The sequence below is a fragment of the Cherax quadricarinatus genome, chromosome 85, assembly GCF_038502225.1.
Source record: "Cherax quadricarinatus isolate ZL_2023a chromosome 85, ASM3850222v1, whole genome shotgun sequence".
NCBI lineage: Eukaryota > Metazoa > Arthropoda > Malacostraca > Decapoda > Parastacidae > Cherax > Cherax quadricarinatus.
In genome coordinates, this window is record NC_091376.1 from 14,432,202 (window position 1) to 14,457,994 (window position 25,793).

A 25,793-nucleotide genomic window follows, 5' to 3' on the forward strand; every position below is an offset into this window, starting at 1 on the left:
GCATACTAGTACGTCAAAAACCCTGGGTCGTGAGCCGTACTAGTACGGCCGAAACCCTCAAAGGGTTAAGGACACAACCTCATAAACAAGACCACTGGATACTGGAGTACCACAGGGAAGTGTCCTTGGGTCCCTGTTCTTCCTCTTAACCCTTAAACTGTCCAAACAGATCTACGTTCACATGCGTAGTGCTCCAAAAGTAGATCTGCATTTTTTAACATATTTTCAAATATAACAAAAAAAAATGTAGATCAAAGATTTTTTTACACGTTTTCAAATGTAAAAAAAGAAAAAGAAGCTCTACAATTTTTTTACATACTTTCAAATGTTGAAAAAACGTAGATCTATGTTTGCACAGTTTAAGGGTTAATCACAACCTGGATGACTGCCAATAAACTTACACTTAACCCTTAACCCTTTCAGGGTTTGTGCCGTCCTAGTACGGCTTGCATACCAGGGTTGGTGCTGTACTAGTATGCATAAATTCTAGCGCCTTCAAATCTAGCGAGAGAAAGCTGGTAGGCCTACATATGAAAGAATGGGTCTGTGTGGCCAGTGTGCATAGTATAAAAAAAATCCTGCAGCACACAATGCATAATGAGAAAAAAACTTTGACCGTGTTTTTGGTTTAAAACAGCGACTTTGCACTGCATTTCCGTATGGTATTTATGGTTGTATTCTCGTTTTCTTGGTCTCACTTGATAGAATGGAAGATATATCACAGGAATAGAGATGATTTTGATTGGTTTCACAATGAAAAGTACCTTGAAATTGAGCTCAAAGTAGCAGAAATGTTCGATTTTTGCCAAAGTTCAAAAGTAAACAAATCATGCCACACGTCCAATACACGTCAACTGGTAAGTCTAATATTCTTTCACAAGTGCGCTGATATTATTTATACCATTTCTACACTAATGCAGTAGTCTGCATAACAGTAAATCTTCTATTTATTTATGAGAATAAAAATTCAAAGTGGAAAGCAAAAGAAATGTAAGAGAGGCCTGGGGACATGACTAATGAACAGAGGAAATGTTATTTTAGTGCCAGGAATGTCTGTCTTGTTTATTTTGGACCCTATTTGGAGATTGGCATCGTTTGAAATTTGTGTGAAATTGGCAAAATTGCCAATTTCTGACCACTTTATTGGATAGCTGAAATCGGTAAATGGGTGGTTTCTTATACTCATTCGATAGAAAAAATGGACTTCTAGCGAAATACAGTGGACCCTCTACTAACGCTATTAATCCGTTCCTGAGAGCTCATCGTTAGTCAAAGTTATTGTTAGTTGAGTTAATTTTCCCCATAAGAAATAATGGAAATCAAATTAATCCATGCAGGACACCCCAAAGTATGAAAAAAAAATTGTTTTTACCACATGAAATATTAATTTTAATACACACAAACTGAAGAAGACATGCACAGTTACATGACACTTAACCTTTATTGAAGATCTGGTGATGATGGGATGGGAGGAGGGGAGAGAGTTGATGGTGTTAGTGTTTAGAAGGATAATCCCCTTCCATTAGGACTTGAGGTGGCAAGTCCTTTTCTGGGGTTACTTCCCTTCTTCTTTTAATGCCACTAGGACCAGCTTGAGAGTCACTGGACCTCTGTTGCACAACATATCTGTCCATAGAGGCCTGTACCTCCCGTTCCTTTATGACATTTCTAAAGTGTTTCACAACGTTGCAGGTGCAATCACTACAAACCCTGTGATAATATGAAATGTTCCGATTGTATGTTTGGATGGGACCGTGGTGGCTGGCTGGCTTGTAAACACTGGCACCCACGGGACAAGTGAGGCGCGCTCAGGCAAAAGTGGACGCGTCTCGAACGGAACGAATAGTGTTGGTCGGGTTTTTTAGCGCTAGTCGAGGCAAATTTTTGCTTTAAAATGTATCGCTAGTCGGATTTAACGTTAGACGATGCCAACGTTGGTCGAGGGTCCACTGTAGTTATGATTTTTTCAACTGGAACATTGGAATTGGCCGAAAATAGGGCTCAAAGTGGGCAAAATTGCCGATGCATGATGATTGCCGAGACCGCTAAATTTGCAAGAGCATAATTCCCTAAGTTTTCCATCAAATTTCATACTTTTGGTGTCATTATGATCGGGTAAAGGTTCTCTATCATTTCATAAGATATTGTTTTTTTTTTTTTTTTGAAAAATTTCCGACCCTGAAAACAAGTTTTGGAGAGGGCCTGCCGACCCTGAAAGGGTTAAACAGTCCAAACGTATATATACATTCACCTGCACAGCGCCCTGAATATTTTGAGAGAAATTTTTTTTTTATAGGAAAAAAGAGCATGTGGTACCCAGGCATCCCCAATTTTTTTCATACGGCACACACTTGAGTGTGCACACCCATTCTCTCATGTCTAGGCGACAGGCCTATCGTGCCAATGTTGAAGGAATGACAAATGAAACGTCTATATACGTTTGGGGCTCCACGTGAGAGAACGTATATATACGTTTGGACTGTTTAACCCTTTGACTGTTTACGCCGTATATATACGTCTTACGCACCACTGTTTCTGACATATTTATATGCATAAATTCTAGCGGCTTCAAATCAAGCAGGAGAAAACTGGTAGGCCCACATGTGAGAGAATGGGTCTCCATGGTCAGTGTGCACCATATAAAAAAAATCGGGGAGTCAGTGGTGCATTGTGGGAATGCCATTTCAGTTGTCCTTTTTCAGTATGCTTAGCGGTAAGAAATATGTGACTTCCCAGCAAATCTGGGACTCTTCTCTTCCCAAGTGATGCTCTAACACAGATGGAAGTGTCAGTGAAGATCAATTTCATGATTTCAAGGAGTTTGAGACCAAAAGCAATGGAGGAGGAGGAAGAAGAGGAGGAAGAGGAGGAGAAGAGGAGGAAGGGGAAGAGGAGGAAGAGGAGGAGGAGAAGAGGAGGAGGAGAAGAAGAGGAAGAGGAGGAGGAGGAAGAGGAAGAGGAGGAGAAGAGGAGGAGGAAGAGGAGGAGGAGGAGGAAGAGGAGGAGGAGGAGGAGGAGGAGGAGGAAGAGGAGGAGGAGAAGAGGAGGAGGAGGAGGAGGAGGAGGAGAAGAGGAGGAGGAGGAGGAGGAGGAGGAGCTCTTCATAGATCTAAACTTTCTCACTGTTCAGAACATCCACAGAACATCTACTGTGCAATCTATATCTACAGGACCTTAAATTCCAATATTAACCCTGACCTAAAACACTTTCTTGATAGTTGTGACAGGACCCACAGGCATAACACCAGACACAAACATCTCAATGACATTCCTCGTGTCCGACTAAACCTTTACAAAAATTCAATGTATGTCAAAGGGCCTAAAATTTGGAACACCCTACCTGAGAACTCTAGAACTGCAGACACATTCATCACTTTCAAAACTACCTTTAGAAAACATCTTATCGTCCTGATTCACCCTGTCAGCTAATTACATGAAAACCACCTGGTGGTTCACACTTACACTCACACACTCACCCAATTGACTATAAACGCAGAAATACGAATCTTAAAATAATGAATCCTAACTAGTCATAAGTTTGCCTGTGATACTCCAATATAGAAACTATGTATTGTACCAAAACAAAAGCATTCACATTGCTAAATTTACAAACTGTAATGTAGTTACTTAGCCTTAATACCAACTTGCTCCATAATCTGTAATAATTTAGAGTTATGAATTAATCTTAGTCTGCCCGAAATACCTAGCCATACTAGGTGTGACAGTGGCCCCCTCTGTAATTAGTATTTTATAACATGTAAACCACAATATCCTAAAATATGTAAACCCCGCATTGTAATCTTTATAGAGAATAAACTTGATTTGATTTGAGAGTCATCATACATCAGTCATGTCTACTCGGGTGAAGCATAATTTTAGTGATTGAGTTGGGTGAATGTATGAGGTTCGGTCTACATAATGTCTTACAGATTACTGCTAATTTGTATCTTTTTTCCCCCCAATTCACTGGCCATATCCCAAAGAGGCAGGATGACCTAATAAGAAAAACTTTTGTTTTTCTTTTAACATTTAGTAATTTACACAGAAGGGGTTACTAGCCCTTTACTCCCAGCATTTTAGTTGCCTTTTACAACACACATGACTTATGGAGGAATAATTCTTTTCTTCTTCCCCATGGAGAAATTTGTATAATATTTTTTATTAACACATTGGCTGTATCCCGGAAAAGAAGAACTTTCATCATCATTCACTCCATCACTGTCTTGCCAAAGGTGTGCTTACACTATAGTTATAAAACTGCAACATTAACACCCTTCCTTCAGAGTGCAAACACTCTGCTTCCCATCTCCAGGACTCAAGTTCAGCCTGCCAGTTTCCCCGAACCCTTCATAAATACAGTGGACCCCCGGTTAACGATATTTCTTCACTCCAGAAGTATGTTCAGGTGCCAGTACTGACCGAATTTGTTCCCATAAGAAATATTGTGAAGTAGATTAGTCCATTTCAGACCCCCAAACATACACGTACAAACGCACTTACATAAATACACTTACATAATTGGTCACATTCGGAGGTAATCGTTATGCGGGGGTCCACTGTATTACCTTGCTCACACTCCAACAGCATGTCAAGTCCTAAAAACTATTTATTTCCGTTCATTCCTATCTGACACACACATGCTTGCTTGAAGTCCAAGCCCCTCGCACACAAAACCTCTTCTACCCCCTCCCTCCAACCTAGGCTGAACCCTACTCCACCTTCCCTCCACTACAGATTTATACACTCTCGAAGTCATTTTTATTTTATTCCATTCTCTCTACATGTCCAAACCACCTCAATAACCCCTCCTCAGCTCTCTGAATAATAGTTTTGGTAATCTCGCAGTTCTTCCTAATCTACAAACTATGGATTCACTGCATTATATTCACACCATACATTGCCCTCAGACATGACATCTCCACTGCCTCCAACCTTGTTCTTGTTGCAACATTCACCACCCATGCTTCACACCCATATAAGAGTGTTGGTATAACTACACTCTCATACATTTCCCTCTTTGCTTCCATGGATAAAGTTCTTTGTTTCCACAGGCTCCTCAGTGCACCACTCACCTTTTTGCCCCTCGTCAATTCTATGATTCACCTCATCTTTCATAGACCCATCTACTGACAAGTCCACTCCCAGATATCTAAAAGCATTCACCTCCTCCATACTCTCTCCCTCCAATCTGATATCCAATCTTTCATTACCTAATTTTATCCTCATCACTTTACTCTTTCCTATATTCATTTTTAATTTCCTTCTTTTACGTACCCTACCAAACTCGTCCACCAACCTCTGCAACTTCTCTTCAGTATCTCCCAAAAGCACAGTGTCATCAGCAAAGAGCAACTGTGACAACTCCCACTTTGTGTTAGATTCTTCATCTATTAACCACACACCTCTTGCCAACACCCGAGCATTCACTTCTCTTACAATTCTAGCTAGTTTCAATATAAAGTGACAGAACAGGTGAGTGTTATTATGTGTTAAATAATAAGATAAGAAGTAACTACATCATAATTTATTTTACAGCAAACTTCTCTTACAACTCCATCTATAAATATGTTGAACAACCATTGTGACATCACACATCCCTGTATAAGGTCTACTTTTATTGGGAAGTAAAAGTAGGCCTTAGACAGGATGGAGATGTAAGAGAAATTTGCTGCAAAATAAATTATGTTGTAGCTACTTCTTAACTTATTATTTAACATGTAATAACATTCACCTGTTCTGCCACTCTATATTGAAACTAGCCAGACACACACACACACACACACACACACACACACACACACACACACACACACACACACACACACACACACACACACACACACACACACACACACACACACACACACACACACACACACACACACACACACACACACACACACACACACACACACACACACACACACACACACACACACACACACACACACACATGTGAGGAGCTAAACAAGAGATTTAAGGAAGTATTTACAGTAGAGACAGGAAGGACTCTGGGGGGACACACCAGCAAGGAATACACCAACAAGTGTTGGACGACATACATACAGATGAGGAGGAGGTGAAGAAACTGCTAAGGGACATCGATACCTCAAAGGCAATGGGACCAGACAACATCTCCCTGTGGGTCCTTAGAGAGGGAGCAGATATATTGTGCGTGCCACTTACCACAATCTTCAACACATCCCTGGAAACTGGGCAACTACCTGAGGTATGGAAGACGGCAAATGTAGTTCCCATTTTTAAAAAAGGAGACAGAAAAGAGGCACTAAACTATAGACCTGTGTCATTGACGTGTATAGTATGCAAAATTATGGAGAAGATTATCAGGAGGAGAGTGGTGGAGCACCTGGAACGGAACAGGAGTATAAATGCCAACCAGCACGGATTCACGGAAGGCAAATCCTGTGTCACAAACCTTCTGGAGTTTTATGATAAAATAACAGAAGTAAGACAAGAGAGAGAGGGGTGGGTTGATTGCATCTTCTTGGACTGCAAGAAGGCCTTTGACACAGTTCCTCACAAGAGATTAGTGCAGAAGCTAGAGCACCAGGCGCATATAACAGGAAGGGCACTGCAATGGATCAGAGAATACCTGACAGGGAGGCAACAACGAGTCATGGTACGTAATGATGTATCACAGTGGGCACCTGTGACGAGCGGGGTCCCACAGGGGTCGGTCCTAGGACCAGTGCTATTTTTGGTATATGTGAACGACATGACGGAAGGGTTAGACTCAGAAGTGTCCCTGTTTGCAGATGATGTGAAGTTAATGAGGAGAATTAAATCTGATGAGGACCAGGCAGGACTTCAAAGAGACCTGGACAGACTGGACACCTGGTCCAGCAAATGGCTTCTCGAATTTAATCCTGCCAAATGCAAAGTCATGAAGATGGGGGAGGGGCACAGAAGACCACAGACAGAGTATAGGCTAGGTGGCCAAAGACTGCAAACCTCACTCAAGGAGAAAGATCTTGGGGTGAGTATAACACCGAGCATGTCTCCGGAAGCACACATCAATCAGATAACTGCTGCAGCATATGGGCGCCTGGCAAACCTGAGAACAGCATTCCGATACCTTAGTAAGGAATCATTCAAGACACTGTACACCGTGTATGTCAGGCCCATACTGGAGTATGCAGCACCTGTTTGGAACCCGCACTTGATAAAGCACGTCAAGAAACTAGAGAAAGTACAAAGGTTTGCGACAAGGTTAGTTCCAGAGCTAAGGGGAATGTCCTATGAGGAAAGATTAAGGGAAATCGGCCTGACCACACTGGAGGACAGGAGGGTCAGGGGAGACATGATAACGACATATAAAATACTGCGTGGAATAGACAAGGTGGACAAAGACAGGATGTTCCAGGGAGGGGACACAGAAACAAGAGGCCACAATTGGAAGTTGAAGACACAAATGAGTCAGAGAGATAGTAGGAAGTATTTCTTCAGTCATAGAGTTGTAAGGCAGTGGAATAGCCTAGAAAATGACGTAGTGGAGGCAGGAACCATACACAGTTTTAAGACGAGGTTTGATAAAGCTCATGGAGCGGGGAGAGAGAGGGCCTAGTAGCAACCGGTGAAGAGGCGGGGCCAGGAGCTAGGACTCGACCCCTGCAACCACAAATAGGTGAGTACACACACACACACACACACACACACACACACACACACACACACACACACACACGCACACGCACAGCACACACACACAGCACACACACACACACACACACACACACACACGCACACACACACGCACACACGCACACACACGCACACACACACGCACACGCACACACACACACACACACACACACACACACACACACACACACACACACACACACACACATTTACTTCATTTTCCTACTGTTCTAACATATGTGCACATATATGCAGGCACTGGTCATGTTCCTAGAAGTGTTGAAGTCTCTGGAGGTCCCTAAAACACAGCAGTGTTTAGCATTCTCTACACATAAAACATGTATCTTGCACTTTAATGGGTGCCTAGATGTATGTGAAGACATAACTAAGCTTGGTTTTCACTGTTTAATGTGACTTCATCACTCTCTAATTTGATCATCCCTACAATGGTGAAATAACATCTGTGATTAAGAGGATGGGCTGAAACTGCTGATGAAATTAGACAACTTTTCAGTGTATGCTGGACCATAACTCATGACTTGATAATGGTTCAGGAAGGGTTGTGATTGAAAATGCTTCCAATTGATTTCTTGTGTTGCAGCTTGTTATCTGGAGCTCTAGACATGGCCTCTACCATAGCCAGCAAGTCTCCTGTAGCAGTCCAAGCTACCAAGATGGCCTTGGTGCATGCTAGAGATCATCCTGTGCAAGAAGGACTGGACTTCATTGTAAGTAGTATTATAAACTCTTTAAATTTGCTACATGTAAACATACAAATAGCAAAATTATAAATTTTTATACATAAAGGCACAGTAATAGAACACAGAGTAATAGTAAACAGAGTAAAGTCAGAGGTAGATACAGTGAAAAGCTCTATTCCACTTGGTATAGTATTCCCTCCCATACTTGTCCTCATCCTTATATCTGACATAGACTAATGTAAACCTCAACACCTTGTCTTCCTTTGCTGACAATACCAAAATTTGCAAGACAGTACCATCCATTGAGGACACTGCAAATCTCCAGAGGACATTAACCCTTTGAGGGTCCGTGCCATAGATCTACTGCTATACGTTTAGGGTCCAAACCGTAGATCTACGCCATGAGCTCAGCTCTCTCTGATAAGCTGTGAGCGGTAAATTTGGGCCTAGATATGAGAGAATACATCTATGTGGTATGTGTGCACCACATAAAACAAATCCTGAAGCACACAGTGCATAATGAGAGAAAAAACTGAGACCGTAATTTTCAATTAAAACAGCGAATTTGCAGTGTTTTTTTGTATGTTTTTTATAGTTGTATTTGCGATTTCTTGGTCTCATTTGATAGAATGGAAGATATATTAAAGAAATAGAGATGATTTTGATTGGTTTTAGTAATGGAAATGGGTTGAAACTGAGTTCAAAATAGAAGATATGTTAAATTTTTGCTGATGTTCAAGAGTAAACAAACGATCCCACACGTCTAATACACACCAGCTGGTGGGTCTGATATACGTTCACAAATGTGGTGATATTATTTATACAATTATTACAGTATTGCATATCAGTAAATCTTCTATTTTTTTATTTGAATAAAAATTCATTATGTGAATAAAAATCAAAATGGAATTCATTTGTAAAGCCTGAAAATGTAACTAATGAACAGAGGAAATGTTAGTTTAATTCCAGGAATACCTACATTGTTTATTCTGGACCCCGTTTTGAAATTAGAATATTTTGAACTTTGCATTAAATTGGCCAAATTACCAATTTCCGATCATTTTATTTTGTAGTTGAAAAGGTTGACTTGGCGATTTCTTGTGCTCATTAAATAGAATATAAGTAATACTAGTGAAATAGCTAAGGATTTGGTCAACTGGAGTAATATACAGTGGACCCCCGGTTCCCGATATTAATCCGTTCCTGAGAGCCCATCGTAAACCAAAATTATCGGAAAGCGAATCAGTTTTCCCCATAAGAAATAATGGAAATCAAATTAACCCGTGCAAGACACCCAAAAGTATAAAAAAAAAACTTTTACCACATGAAATATTAAGTTTAATGCAATAGAATAATTACAATAACAACAATAACAATAGAATAATAACAATAGAATAATTGACACTTACCTTTAATGAAGATCTGGTGATGACTGATGGGATGGGAGGAGGAGAGTGTTGAACCTATTATTTAGAAGGGGAATCCCCTTCCATTAGGACTTGAGGTAGCAAGTCCTTTTCTGGGGTTACTTCCCTTCTTCTTTTAATGCCACTAGGACCAGCTTCAGGGTCACTGGACTTCTGTCGCACAACATATCTGTCCATAGAGGCCTGTACCTCTCGTTCCTTTATGATTTTCCTAAAGTGGTTCATAACAGTGTTATTGTACAGGTTGCCAACACAACTTGCAGTAGCTTTGCACTTCAAGTCACTTTGCACACATTTCCTTAATCTTTGAAGTAGGCAACTTCTTCACTTTATCCATCCCCTCCTCTGAAGCATTTTCCTCAGGTCTAGCCTCTTGCTGTTGAAGATGATCTAACAGCTCATCAGTGGTTAGTTCATCATTGTCCTCCTCCATCAACTCTTCCACATCCTCCCCACTAACCTCCAACCCCAAGAACTTCCCCAATGCCACAACAGATTCCTCAACTGGCATAGGCTTCTCAGGGTTAGCCTCAAACCCTTCGAAATCCCTTTTGTCTACACATTCTGGCCACAGTTTTTTCCAGGCAGAGTTCAAGATCCTCTTAGTCACTCCCTCCCAAGCCGTACCTATCAGGTTTATACAATTGAGGATATTAAAGTGATCCTTCCAAAACTCCTTTAGAGTCAATAGAGTTTCTGTGGTCACTTCAAAGCACCTTTCAAACATAGCTTTTGTGTACAGTTTCTTGAAGTTGGAAATGACCTGCTGGTCCATGGGCTGCAGGAGAGGAGTGGTATTAGGAGGCAAAAACTTAACCTTAATGAAGCTCATGTCCCTAGAAAGTCGCTCTGCCAAGTCTGAAGGATGACCAGGGGCATTGTCTAATACCAGGAGGCACTTAAGGTCTAATTTATTTTCAATTAAGTAATTTTTCACAGTGGGGGCAAATGCATGGTGTAGCCAGTCATAGAAAAAGTCCCTAGTGACCCATTCCTTACTGTTTGCCCTCCACAGCACACACAAATTAGCCTTGAGGATATTCTTTTGCCTGAACGCTCTGGGAGTTTCAGAGTGATACACCAATAAAGGCTTCACTTTGCAATCACCACTAGCATTGGCACACATTAACAGAGTAAGCCTGTCTTTCATAGGCTTATGTCCTGGGAGTGCCTTTTCCTCCTGAGTAATGTAGGTCCTGCTTGGCATTTTCTTCCAAAACAGGCCTGTTTTGTCACAATTTATTTATTTATTTATTTATTTATTTATTTATTTATAATTTGAGCACACTTACAGAGGTACAAAAAAAAATACAGATAAGAGCAGCATGCCAAAGCCACTTATACTATGCATAGCATTACGGGCTGGCTTAAAATTAACTTAAGATTAACTAAGCAATGATGAAATCAGTGAAAAACATTAATGTAAACTGATTACTATAAAGCACAAGTGAGTATTACAAAGACAGGTCATATGGTTGCATGCATTGTTGTAAATTCAGTAGAATGGAGTATTCTGTTAGGTAGTGAATTTAAAAAATAATAAAGTTAGATTGGGTTTTAGGTTTAACATTTATGTGATATAATTGTGAGAAACATTTAAGATATACAATTTATAAGGTTCAGTTATTCAGTATTTATTTGGTTTTGGGTGAGTAAGTGATCTTTGAGAAGAGACTTGAATTTATAAACAGGTAGTGTTTCTTTTATATTAACAGGTAATGAATTCCAGATTTTAGGGCCTTTTATGTGCATTGAGTTTTTGCATAGCGTGAGATGGACACGAGGAATATCAAAGAGTGATCTGTGCCTTGTGTTATGGTCATGTGTTCTGTTGAGGTTGGCAAGGAGATGTTTGAGGGGAGGGTTAATATCAGAGTTGAGTGTTCTATGTATGTAATAGGTGCAGTAATAAGTATGGATGTTTTGTATGGTGAGTAGGTTGAGTGTATTGAATATTGGTGGAGTGTGCTGCCTGTAGTGAGAATTTGTTATCATTCTAACTGCAGCCTTTTGTTGGGTAATTAGTGGTCTGAGATGGTTACTTGTTGTTGAGCCCCATGCACAAATTCCATAGGTGAGATAGGGGTAAATAAGAGAGTGATATAGGGCCAGGAGGGCTGACTGTGGAGCATAGTACCGTATCTTCGATAGTATGCCTACAGTCTTGGAAATTTTCTTAGAAATTTGTTGTATATGTGTATGAAATTTGAGTCTATTATCAAGGTGGATTCCTAAGAATTTTCCCTCTGTTAGCTTTGTGATAGGTGATCCGTTTATCATTATGTTAAGAGGGACATCTGTAGCTCTGTTACCAAACTGAATGAAGTAGGTTTTGTCAATGTTTAGTGTAAGTTTGTTAGTACTCATCCAGGTAGATATTTTCTGTAATTCGGTATTTACAGTATTGGCTAGCGTGACTGGGCTCGGGTGGGAGAAGACGTATGTTGTGTCATCAGCAAATAGTGTGGGTTTGAGTAATTGAGAAGCATTTGGTAGGTCATTTATGTATAGGAGAAAGAGAAGAGGGCCAAGGACACTTCCCTGTGGGACACCAACTGTAATTGGTTGTGCAGAAGAGTTTGCCCCATTTGCGTACACATATTGGCTTCTGTTGCTGAGGTATGACTTGAGGTAGTTGAGGGAGTGCAATATTATACCATAGTGTGATAATTTTACGTGGAGCAAGTCATGGTCAACTGTATCAAAAGCTTTACGTAAGTCAATGAAGATCCCCAGTGGGACTTCTTTTTTCTCTATTGCAGTGTATATATGTTCTAGCATGTGTATAATAGCATCATTAGTATTTTTATTAGGCCTGAATCCAAATTGGCAGGGGTTGAGTATGTTTTGGGAGATAAGGTAGGAGTAGATTCGTTTATGAATTAATTTTTCGAAGATTTTTGAGAGAGGGTGTAAGTTGGATATTGGCCTATAGTTATTCAACTCTGTTTGGTCTCCTCCTTTGTGGATCGGGGTGACCCTTGCTATTTTGAGTACTGTAGGGAAGGTGGAGGATTCAATGGATTTGTTAAAGAGTGTTGCAATGATTGGTGATAGCACTTGTGACACTTTTATGTATATAAAGGGTGGTAAGGTATTTAAATCTCCTGCCTTGTTTTTTAGTGCGTTGATAATAAGGGAGACTTCGTATGGGTTAGTCGGAGCTAGGAACAGTGTGTTCGGGTAGTTGCCGGTGAGGTAGTCATTTGGTGGGGTATCTGAGCTTGGGATTTTATTGGCAAGGTTTTGTCCTATAGTGGAGAAGAAATCATTGAGTCTGTTTGCTGTTTCTGTTGGTGGGAGTTGGGGTTCATCTGATTTTGCTAATTTTATTTCGCTATTTCGTGATATCTTTTTTGTTCCCAGAATTTCTGATAGGGTTTTCCAGGTCTTTTTTATATCACCTCGTAAGTTGGATAATCTGTTCTCATAATACAATTTTTTTGCCCTTCTTATCAGGCTGGTTAGGATTGACGAGTAACGTTTTGTTTGGTCTCTGGTTATGTGACCCATTCTGTACTGTTTTTCATATTGGTGTTTTGTATTTATGGATTTGAGAATGCTGGGTGTTAGCCAGGGACTGTTCAGTCTCTTAGCTGTCAATTAAACACTTGTTCAGGTTTCAGTCCTTCACTGTCTATGTACTCCTTGAATTCATGCACATATTTTTCAGCTGCTTTGTGGTCCAAACTGGCAGCCTCACCATGCCTTATCACACTATGTATGCCACTATGCTTCTTAAATCTCTCAAACCAACCTTTGCTGGCCTTAAATTCACTCACATCATCACTAGTTGCAGGCATTTTTCTAATTAAATCCTCATGCAACTTCCTAGCCTTTTCACTTATGATCGCTTGAGAGATGCTATCTCCTGCTATCTGTTTTTCATTTATCCACACCAATAACAGTCTCTCAACATCTTCTATCACTTGCGATCTCTGTTTCGAAAACAAAATTGCACCTTTGGCAAGAACAGCTTCCTTGATTGCCGTTTTCTTGGCCACAATAGTAGCGATGGTTGATTGGGGTTTACTATACAACCTGGCCAGCTCGGAGACACGCACTCCACTTTCATACTTAGCAATGATCTCTTTCTTCATATCCATAGTAATTCTCACCCTTATTCCTGTAGGGTTGGCACCAGAAACTTTCTTGGGGCCCTTGGTCACTTATTTTGCAGGTGAAATCACTAAAAACGCTGTAATAATATGAAATGTTCCGATTGTATGCTTGGATGTGACCGCGGAGGCTGGCTTGTAAACAATGCCACCAGCGGAACGAGTGAGGCTGGCTCAGGCCGCACATGGACGCGTCTCGGACGAATCGCGTTGAACGAGTTTTTTTAGCGCTAGGCGAGGCAAAATTTTTGAGTTAAAATGAATCGCTATGTGGATTTAACGTTATGTGATGCCATCGTTAGGCAAGGGTCCACTGTACATACACAGTACATTCATTACTTACCTTAAAATATTTGTAGTCTTAATGTAGGGTGAGAAGTGAGTACTCTTTATTTGTAGGAAGTCAGGTATAGGTAGCCTGGAAGCCCACTGGCTCCCATTCCTGTTGTAATATATGATATTTAAAGTGCTCGGAGGGATATTATTACCATCAAATCAAATTTTATTTCTTTGCAAGATTACATTGAGATTATGAAATTACAGTAATGAGTTGCAGTGCAAAGAGAGCCACTATCATGCCTAGGTATTATGGGCAGGCTTAACCCTTTGACTGTTTCGGTCATCTATATACGTCTTACGAGCCACCGTGTTTGACGTATATATACAGTGGAACCTCTACTTGCGAGCGTGTCCACGTGTGAGTTTTTCCAAATACGAGCAGTCGATGGGTCAATTTTTTGCTTCCATACGCAAGCAAAATTTCCACAAGCGAGCAGACCTCGAGGCAGGTTCCTTGACACTGGTGAGGGACTCTTGCTCTTGATCTTGGGAATTGTATCTCATTTGTTTGTTGGACTATCTTATTGAAACTTGGGCAATGTATGATTGAAAGATGCTTCTTAACATACACCAAAAATGAAAGAAATCTAAGTATAAATAATGGAGTTCACTTCTTAGCAATTAGCCACCCCTTAGCAGTAATTTTAAATGGTTTTTATGGTTGTACAGTATTCTCGTTTCTTTGGTCTCATTTGATAGAATGGAAGATATATTACAGAAATAGATATGATTTTGATTGCTTTCACAATGAAAAGTGCCTTGAAATTGAGCTCAACCTAGGAGAAATGGTCCATTGCTTGGTTGTTTAAGAGTCCATTCCAATATGCAGTCATGAATGGGTTGACATTATTTATGCAATTATTGCAATAAGGAATAACAGTAAATCTTATATTTTTTGTGTGAATAAAAATTACAAATTATTTATATAATAATAATAATAATAATAATAATAATAGTAATAATACAGTGGACCCTCGACCAACGATGGCATTGTATAACATTAAATCCGACTAGCGATACATTTTAACGCAAAAATTTTGCCTCGACTAATGCTAAAAAACTCGAACAATGCGATTTGTTCCGTTCGAGACGCGTCCACGTGTGGCCTGAGCGTGCCTCACTTGTCCCGTGGGTGCCAGTGTTTACAGGCCAGCCTCCGCGGTCGCATCCAAACATACAATCAGAACATTTCATATTATCACAGCGTTTTTAGTGATTGCACCTGCAAAATAAGTCACCATGGGCCCCAAGGAAGCTTCTAGTGCCAACCCCTTGATAAAAAGGGTGAGAATTAGTATGGAAATTAAGAAAGATTTTGAAGGGTTTGGGGCTAACCCTGAGATGCCTATGCCAATTGTGGAATCCATTGTGCCTACTTCAAAGATTAAGGAAATGTGTGCACAGTGGGTTGAAGTGCAAAACTTTATGGATGAAAATCACCCTAACCCAGCTATTGCAAGCCGTGCTGGTGACTATTACAATGACAATGTTGTGGCCCATTTTAGACAAATCGTAAAGGAACGGGAGGTACAGAGCTCTGTGGACAGATTTGTTGTGCGACAGAGGTCCAGTGACTCTCAAGCTGGTCCTAGTGGCATTAAAAGAAGAAGGAAGTAACCCCGGAAAAGGACTTGCTACCTCAAGTCCTAATGGAAGGGGATTCCCCTTCTAAACACTAACACCATCCACACTCTCCCCTCCTCCCATCCCATCAATCATCACCATATCTTCAGTAAAGGTAAGTGTCATGTAACTGTGCATGTCTTCTTCAGTTTGTGTGTATTAAAATTAAATACACAAATAACCCGCAGAATCAGCTTCGCTTCCTACGTGACTGTCTTGCTGAACAAGTTCTGCCCCCTTCCTTCTCCCACTTCCTGAAAACCAACCCACTGGGCACTCCCTTTCCTGATCATGCCCGTCTCCTACTTCAACAGCTCATTCTTTCTACTAAATCACAGGTTGAAGATGCCTTCTTTACTTTCCGTCAACGTCAATGTGCTCTCTTTGCGGCTCTACCACAGGATCTCTGTAACCTTCTCTCTACCATTGCCTTTGACATTGCTCGCCTGAATACACAAATTCATTCTTCCAAACTACAGAATAAACTCCAACGTCTCGTCTCAGCTAGCCCTTGGTCTAAATTCTCCCTCACTGACTGTGTTACTAGCCTGTCTTCTGTCTCACTCTCCCAGTATGAGCTTGAACTTCTTGGTTTTGGCCTTTCCTTTGCCACTTCGCCTACCCCTCGCGTTGGTATTTCCCTGATTAGCTCTTTTGATTTCTTTTGTCAATCTCGCTCCCGTAATCTTCCTGACTTGTCCACTTTTCGTGGCGCTCTCCTTCCTGCTCTTGTTAGTCTGTTTTCTAAGAATCACCACCTTCCACGCCGTTACCAACTTGCCCTTTCTTCTCTTAAATCCAACACTAACATTGTCATACTATCTTCTGACAAAGGTAATTCGGTAGTTATCCTTGATCGCGAGGATTACCTCCGTAAAGCTGATGTCTTGCTCTTTGACTCACGTACCTACACTCCTCTTGTTTCCAACCCTCTTGATCGCATCAAGAGAACTTTCAACAAAAAACTAAGGACTCTCTCCGACCTCTGTCCTCCTGACTTTGACCTTGTTCAACGGTTTCGTGTCATCTGTCCCTCTCTTCCCTATTTCTGTGGCCTTCCCAAAACTCATAAACCTGATATTTCTCTTCGTCCTATCATATCCTCTAGAGGTTCTGTCTCTTATTCTCTTGCTTCTTGGTTGGCCAAAACCCTCACTCCCTTTCTTGGTGCTTTTTCTCCTGCCCACCTCCGTCACTCTCAAGACTTCATTGAACGGGTTCGCTCTCTCCCAACCTGTAAGATGCTTAGTCTTGACGTTAAGTCCCTCTTCACCAATGTCCCTCTTGATGATGTCCTTGATTTCCTTAGAGAGAAGGCCCATGAAGGGTTTCTTCATCTCCCTATACCTACTGATGTCTTTCTTGATCTTATCTGCCTCTGTGTGGACTCTAACTCCTTTTCCTTCCAAGGGAAATATTATTCTCAAACCTTTGGTGTCGCTATGGGCTCTCCTCTCTCTCCTGTTCTTGCTAATCTTTACATGGAATACTTCGAGACTGTTCTTCTTCCTTCCCTCGATGTGCAACCTTCACTCTGTCTCCGCTATGTGGATGATATCTTTGCTCTGTGGCCTCGTGACTCCAGTCTCTTCCAACCTTTTCTTGAAGCTCTTAATAATCTTGCCCCTTCCATTAAGTTTAAAGCTGAATGGGAATCTAATTCCTTGCTTCCTTTCCTTGATGTCCATGTCCACCGCTCAGATACAGGTTTTTCCTGTTTTTCCTATGCACAGTGGCATGTACATTCACTACTTTTCCTATCATGCTTCCCCTGTCAAGAAAAGTGTTCTTATCTCCCTCTTTCTCCGTGCCCTCCGCATCTGTGATCCTCAGTTCCTTCCAGCAGAAATTTCCACTCTTCATAATTCGTTTTCCCGTCTTGGCTACTCTTCCCATTTCATAGACTCTGCCCTCTCACATGCTAAACACAATTTCTTCTCTCCCAAACTCTCTACTCCTGGGAACTCTTCTATCCTCTGCCTTCCCTACATTTCCGGTCTTTCTAATCTCAACAATTCTCTCCGTCCCTTAGACATCAAGCTTACCTTCTGCCAGACTAACACTCTTCACACTAATCTTGTTCATACCTCTCCTCCCTCTACAGATGTTCCTGGTGTCTACTCTATTTCTTGCTCCTCCTGTCCTCTTCAATACTTCAGAGAAACTGGTCGATCTCTTTCTGACAGACTTAGGGAGCACAAAAATAGTGTTAGGCTTGCCGACACTAACAATGCTCTTTTCTGTCACGTCAGAGATCATAGCCATCCTATTGACTGGTCTTCTGCTAAAACTGTCTTCCCTACTTCCAACTCGAACAGTCGCCGTCTAGTTGAATCCTCTCTAATACACAACTTTCCTTGTATGAACCTTAGCCCTGGCTTCGTCTCTGTAGATGCCTTCCTCTCCCACTACATTGTAAAATGCTCCAAACTTCAGAACACCCATGACTTAACCTGACTCCTCATTTTTTCTTTTTCTTTTTCTTCTTCTCCCTCTTCCCCTTTCCTTTTCTCCTCTGGGTTGTCTTTCTCTCTTCTGTCTCGTGTTTCTGTTCCTTCTTCATTTATTTCACCACTTCCCCTTTCACGCACCTCTGGGCGCTTGCTCTCCCTCAGTGGGCACCTAGCTCTCTTGTAGTGCTCCCCTTCCTTTGTATTTGACTGGCTCGTCCTCCTTATTTCCCACTTCTACCACTACCACTACCTCTTCTACTACTACTACAACTACTGATGAAATTAAGACACATGTGCGGCGTCTGGTTATCTTTGTTGTGGACGTTTCGCCATCCAGTGGCTGGCTGGATGGCGAAACGTCTATGATAGGGATGCCCGGGTGTTGCGCATGTGTCTTAATTTCATCTTGTCGGTATTATATACCATTCTTGTACTACTACTACTACTACCACCACCTCTTCCTGCCTATATATAGCTGTCCTGCTCCACTTCTGGTTAGTGTGACTTTGTCAATGGTCCAAGTCGGACTGAAACGTCGTTGTAAGCTTCTCTCTTTTATGTGCGGGTTATTTGTGCCTTTTTTTGTTATTTATTAAAATTAATATTCCATGTGGTAAAAATTTTTTTTCATACTTTTGGGTGTCTTGCACGGATTAATTTGATTTCCATTATTTCTTATGGGGAAAATTGATTCGCTTTTTGATATTTTCGGTATTCGATGAGCTCTCAGGAACGGATTAATATCGAATACCGGGGGTCCACTGTATTATGAAATGTATCGTATGAACTCGTGGGATCATCCTCACTCACTGATAAACAATGGCACACTGGCTGGGAATGGAGTGTGAGGCGGCTCGGGGCTGTGTGTACGCGTCCCAGACAAATGACTATTTGCGAGTCAAATGACGATTTGCGAGCCAATGTTTTGACGAAAATAACGTTACAATTTTCGAAAATTATGACTATCGAGCCTTACGATTATCGAGGGACCACTGTACTAAAGAAATTTATCATAGTTTAAGTTGTACGTCTTTTTTGTTTATAGTAGACAGTAATTTTACTCTAATTACAATAGTTTCAATAATGAATATTGAAATTATGTTATGGGAATATAACATTGTGAGTTGTTGAAAGTAGTTTATAGTATGAAAATGCTACAATTTGTTTTAAGGCAGTATTGTTTTGGGTAGGTATTTATAATACAATGTAGTATTAATAATGTATGAACTTTGGGCGTCTAGATTTGAAGTTTTAAGATTTAGGTAATTGGGAGATTTTTGGTAAAGTTAAATATTGAGTATTGAGTATTTAGTTTAGGGTGAGTAGGTGGTTTTTGAGAAGAGCCTTAAATTGGTGTTCAGACCTGGTTGCTTTAGTATTTACTGGTAATTAATTCCAAATTTTGAGGCCCTTTTTGTTCATAGAGTTTTTACACAGTGAGATATGGACACGGGGTACATCAAAAAGAGATCTGTGTCTTGTGTTGTGGTCATGTGTTCTGTTAAGGTTAGTGAGGAGAAGTTTGAGTGGGGGGTTTATGTTTGAGTGTAGTGTTCTATGTATGTAGTAGGCACATGAATAAGTATGGATGCTCTTAACCCTTTCAGGGTCCACAGGCCCTCTCCGAGACTTGTTCTCAGGGTCCCCCAAATTTAAAAAAAAAAAAAAAAAATTCTTATGAAAAGATAGAGAATCTTTTCCCGGTCATAATGACACCAAAAGTATGAAATTTGATGGAAAACTTACGGAATTATGCTCTCGCGAAGTTAGCGGTCTCGACAATGTTTACGCATCGGCAATTTTGCCCACTTTGAGCCCTATTTTCGGCCAATTCCAGTGTACTAGTCGACAAAAATCATAACTATTTCGCTAGAATTCTATTTTTTCTATCGAATGAGTACAAGAAACCACCCATTTACCGATTTCAACTATCCAATACAGTGGTCAGAATTTAGCAATTTTGCCAATCTCACACAAATTTCAAAAGATGTCAATTTCCGAATAGGGTCCAGAAGAAACAAGAAAGATATTCCTGGCACTAAAATAACATTTCCTCTGTTCATTAGTCACGTCCCCACGACCCTCTTACATTCTTTTGCTTTTCACTATGAATTTTTATCCTCACAAAAAAATAGAAGATTTACTGTTATGCAGACTACTGCATTAGTGTAGAAATGGTATAAATAATATCAGCGCACTTGTGAAAGAATATTAGACTCACCAGATGATGTGTATTGGACGCATAGCATGATTTGTTTACTTTTGAACTTTGGTAAAAATCGAACATTTCTGCTACTTTGAGCTCAATTTCAAGGTACTTTTCATCATAAAACCAGTCAAAATCATTTAAATTTCTGTAATATGTCTTCCATTCTATAAAATGAGACCAGGAAAACTAGAATACAACAATAAATACCATACGAAAATACAGTGCAAAGGCGCTGTTTTAATCCAAAAACACGGTCAAAGTTTTTTTTTCTCATTACGCACTGTGTGCTGCAGGATTTTTTTATACTGTGCACATTGACCACATAGACCCATTCTTTCATATGTAGGCCTACCAGCTTTCTCTCACTAGATTTGAGGGCGCTAGAATTTAGGCGTACTAGTATGTCATGGACACTGGTGCGTAAGCCATACTAGTACGGCCAAAACCCTGAAAGGGTTAATGGTGAGCAGTTTTAGACTTTTGAATATTGGTGGAGTATGCTGTTGGGAGTGGGAATTTGTTATTCTGACTGCAACCTTTTGCTGGATTATTAGTGGTCTTAGGTGATTTAATGTTGTTGAGCCCCATGCACAAATTCCATATGTGAGATAAGGGTAGATGAGTGAATGATACAGTGCAAGGAGAGCTGATCGAGGAACATAGCACCGTATCTTTGATAGTATGCCTACTGTTTTGGAGATTTTCTTAAAAATTTGTGTGTGTGTGTGTCTGGAATTTGAGGCCACTGTCAAGGTGGATTCCAAGGAATTTTCCCTCTGTGAGTCTTGTGATAGGTGATCCGTTTAACGTTATGTTAGGTGGAACATTTGCAGCTCTGTTTCCGAACTGAATGAAATAGGTTTTGTCAGTATTGAGAGTAAGCTTATTTGTCATCGTCCAGGTAGATATTTTCTGCAATTCGGCATTAACAGTGTTAGCCAGTATGACTGGGTTTGGGTGAGAGAAGATGTATGTTGTGTCATCTGCAAATAATATGGGTTTGAGTGGCTGTGATGCATTCAGTAGGTCATTGATGTAAACGAGAAAGAGGAGTGGGCCAAGGACACTTCCTTGTGGGGCACTGACTGTGATTGGTTGAGTGGAAGAGTTTGCTTCATTTGTGTACACATATTGGCTTCTGTTACTAAGGTATGACTTTAGGTAGTTGAGAAAGTGCCCTCTTATACCATAGTGTGTTAATTTAATGTGCAGCAAATCATGGTCAACTGTATTAAAAGCATTACGTAAATCAATGAAGATTCCCAGTGGGACTTCTTTCTTCTCGAGAGCAATGTATATTAGTTCTAGCATGTGTATAATAGCATCATTTGTGCTTTTATTAGTCCTGAATCCAAATAGACAGGGGTTTAGTATGTTGTGTGAGGCGAGGTAGGATATATCTGTCTATGAATTAATTTTTCAAAGATTTTAGAGAGCAGAGGTAGGTTAGATAATGGTCTATAGTTATTCAAGTCAGTTTGATCACCTCCTTTGTGGATCGGGGTGGCCCCTCGCTATTTTGAGAATTGCTGGGAAGGTGGAGGATTCAATGGATTTGTTAAAGAGTGTTGCAATTATTTTTGACAGTACTCGTGAAGCTTTTTTGTATATAAAAGGTGGTAAGTTATTTATGTCCCCTGCCTTGTTTTTAAGGGTGTTGATGATGAGCAAGACTTCTGTTGGGTTGATTGGGGCTAGGAATAGTGTATTTGGGTAGGCGCCCATGAGGTAGTCTGATGGATGGGTATTTGAGCTTGGGATTTTGCTCTCTAGATTCTTTTCTATGGTGGAGAAGAAAACATTGAGTCTGTTTGCTGTTTAATTTGGTGGGAGTAGGGGTTCGTTTGACTTTTTTAATTTGATTGTTTTGTTTTTGGATATCTTTTTAGTTCCTAGAATTTTGGATAGGGTTTTCCAGGTCTTTTTCATATCACTTTTTATGTTGTAATCTGTTTTCATAATACAATTTTTTTGACCTGATCAGGCTGGCTAGGATTAACAAGTAACGTTGAGAATGGTCTCTAGTTATTTGACCCATTCTATACTGTCTTTCATATAGGTGCTTTGTGTTAATGGATTTAAGGATGCTGGGTGTTAGCCAGGGACTGTTCAGTCTCTTAGCTATGATCTGTTTTTTTTTTTTTTAGGGCAGTGCTTGTTATAGAGGTAGTGTTTTTTTTTTTTTTTTTTTTTTATAGAAAATTATTAATACATTCATTTGTATCTGTATATGTTCACTGAGTATAATAATTTCTAACAACTACCTTTAGATGCCATCATAAACAAAGGGAGAAGTAATGAGAAGTCATGCCAAGAATTGTAAACAAAGCCAAATGTGTTAAGGGGAGTGACTGGGCCAAAGGCAGATTAATACACATTTTCTCTGGTGCTGGACCAAAGAAAACAGAATTTTTTCTTTCTGCTCAGCTACCACATCTTGTATTTATGTGAAGTTTATTGTACTGTGGGTGTATCATGTTTATATGCTATGTAACATGTTTCTTACATAATTTTGAAGAAAATATCATAGATGGATTATTGAAAATATCCATACAGTTTCTCCTCACTTAACGGTGGAGTTCCGTTCCTAAGACCACGTCAGTAAACAAATTCATCACTAAGTGAGGAGCATATTATAATGGTAGTGAGTTTGTGTCAACCATCTTCGATGTTGTTTTAATGTCACCTGTGTACACTTTATAACATTTCTGGTATATTTTTAAATGTTTATACAGAAGTGTACTGTATATTGTAATAAACAGAATAGAGGAAATCAGCTCTAACATTCATTATTTAGGTATGCATACTGGTCAGTGAGCATGTTGTAAGTCCGAGTCGTTGGTAAATGAGGGCATCACTAAGTGAGGAGAGACTATATTAATGTAAAATAAGACATTTAAAGTGCCTAAGAGTGATTTTCATTATTACATATTACAGTGGAACCTCTACTTGCAAGCGTGTTCACGTGTGAGTTTTTCCAAATACAAGCAGTTGATGGGTCGATTTTTTGTTTCCATATGCGAGCAAAATTTCCACAAGTGAGCAGACCTCAAGGCAGGTTCCTTGACACTGGTGAGGGGCTCTTGCTCTTGATCTTGGGAATTGTATCTCATTTGTTTGTTGGACTATCTTATTGAAACTTGGGCAATGTATGATGGAAAGATGCTTCTTAATGTACACCAAAAATGAAAGAAATCTAAGCATAAATAATGGAGTTCACTTTTCAGCAATTAGCCACTCCTTAGCAGTAATTTCAAATGGTTTTTATGGTTGTATTCTCGTTTTTTTGGTCTCATTTGATAGAATGGAAGATATATTACAGAAATAGATATGATTTTGATTGCTTTCACAATGAAAATTGCCTTGAAATTGAGCTCAGCCTAGTAGAAATGGTCCATTGCTTGATTGTTTCAGAGTAAACAAATGACGTCACAGTCCATTCCAATATGCAGTCGTGAATGGGTTGACATTATTTATACAATTATTGCAATAAGTAATAACAGTATATCTTATATTTTTTGTGTGAATACAATAATTACAAATTATTTATATAATAATAATAATAATAATATGTATAATAATAATACGTATAATAATAATACGTATAATAATAATAGTATAATAATAATACAGTAATAATAATAATAATAATATAATATGTATAATAATAATACTTATACAGTAGGGCCCCACTTATACGGCGGGTTAGTTTCCAGGCTGTCGCCGGAAAGCAGACATCGCTGGAAGGCAGAACTCCATTTTTTTCCATTTATAAATGCATATAAATGCCAGAAAACAATTTTACACTAAATTACATTAAGTTAGTAATAGAACTAGGCATTAAAAACACACAAAGTAAAATACATTCACAGTAAATTCATTACTTATCTTAAAGTATTTGTAATCTTAATGTAGAGAGAGAGGTGAGTAGTACTTATTTGTAGGAAGTCAGGTGCAGGTAGCCCAGGTGTAGGTAGCACTGGCTCCCCGTCTCATACTTAATATACGATATTTAAAACATCCCAGAGAGGTAAAATGCACATACAGGACACTCATTATTTACCTTAAAATATGTGTAGTCTTAATATAGTAAGAGAGGTGAGTAGTATTTATTTGTATAAAGTCAGTGTAGGTAGCCGGTAGGTGTAGCCGGTAGGTGTAGCCCGCCTGGGCTACACCTACCAGCTACCTACAGTGTGGCCCAGAGTCATATTATTAACATCGACATGCCTTGTTCACTGAATTTAATTATTTCTAACAACTACCTTTAGATGCCATCATAAACGAAGGTAGAAGTAATGAATAATTCATGCCGAAAATTGTAAACAAAAGCGGAGTGGGGGAGTGGCTGGGCCAAACACAGATTCGTACACGTTTTCTCTGATGGCTGAGCAGAGAAAATGTAATGTCCCTCCACCCAGCTCCACAAGTATTATTATCAGAGCATATAAAATATGCAATAAATGCCAGACAACAAGTTTACACTAACTTATATTAAGTTAGCAATAGAAATAGGCATTAAAAACACAATAAAAGGTAAGATACACTCAGAGTACACTTATTACTTACCTTAAAATATTAATATTAATGTGTGAGAGGTGAGTGGCAGGGTGTTTGTTGAATAACATCAGAATGGCACACCATCATCCTCTAACTTGGCACTTAAAGCAAGCTTACGACTTCTCTTTTTATTACAGCTAACCTTAGATGCCATCGTCAATGAGAGCCAACTAGTTAACGAAAGAGTAAACGAGAGAGAGAACGAGATACAGAGTTGAGACAATGTAAGAACACAAACTGAACAGGTAGTGGGCGATCACTTGGTCAGGCGAAATAAATGCGTATTAATATGTGTCTACTTTTAGTTCATTCACGTATGTTTGTAAGAGTTTGTAAAACTTTTACCTCAATATTTTTTTATTTTAATAATAATTACCTCAGAATACAAATACTCTTACATTGTGTACAAGTTGTACAAGTTAGTTCAGAATAAACAAACAGCAACACACCATTTTTAGAGTGAATGAAAATAATAATAATAATAATAATAATAATATTATTATTATTAATAATAATAATATTATTAATAATATAATAATAATAATATTATTATTATTAATATTAATAATAATAATTATTATTATTATTAATAAAAAGCACTAAACCCACAAGGGTCGTGAATTGCTATACATAGAGTAAAGGCATACGAAAAGAATATTTTTCTACAGTTATCCCCCAGTTTGACTAGAGAAAACGTAATT

The 25,793-nt window shown here is 39.5% G+C and overlaps 1 protein-coding gene across 1 annotated transcript in view; it reads left to right on the plus strand.

Annotated features, from left to right (window-relative positions):
• Window positions 1-25,793, plus strand: part of LOC128703136 (delta(3,5)-Delta(2,4)-dienoyl-CoA isomerase, mitochondrial) — a 92,976-nt gene that overhangs the window by 59,111 nt on the left and 8,072 nt on the right. Inside the window, exon 4 of the mRNA XM_070103446.1 lies at window positions 8,264-8,390. Coding sequence (XP_069959547.1) covers window positions 8,264-8,390 — 127 coding nt within the window. The remainder of the gene's footprint in view (window positions 1-8,263; window positions 8,391-25,793) is intronic.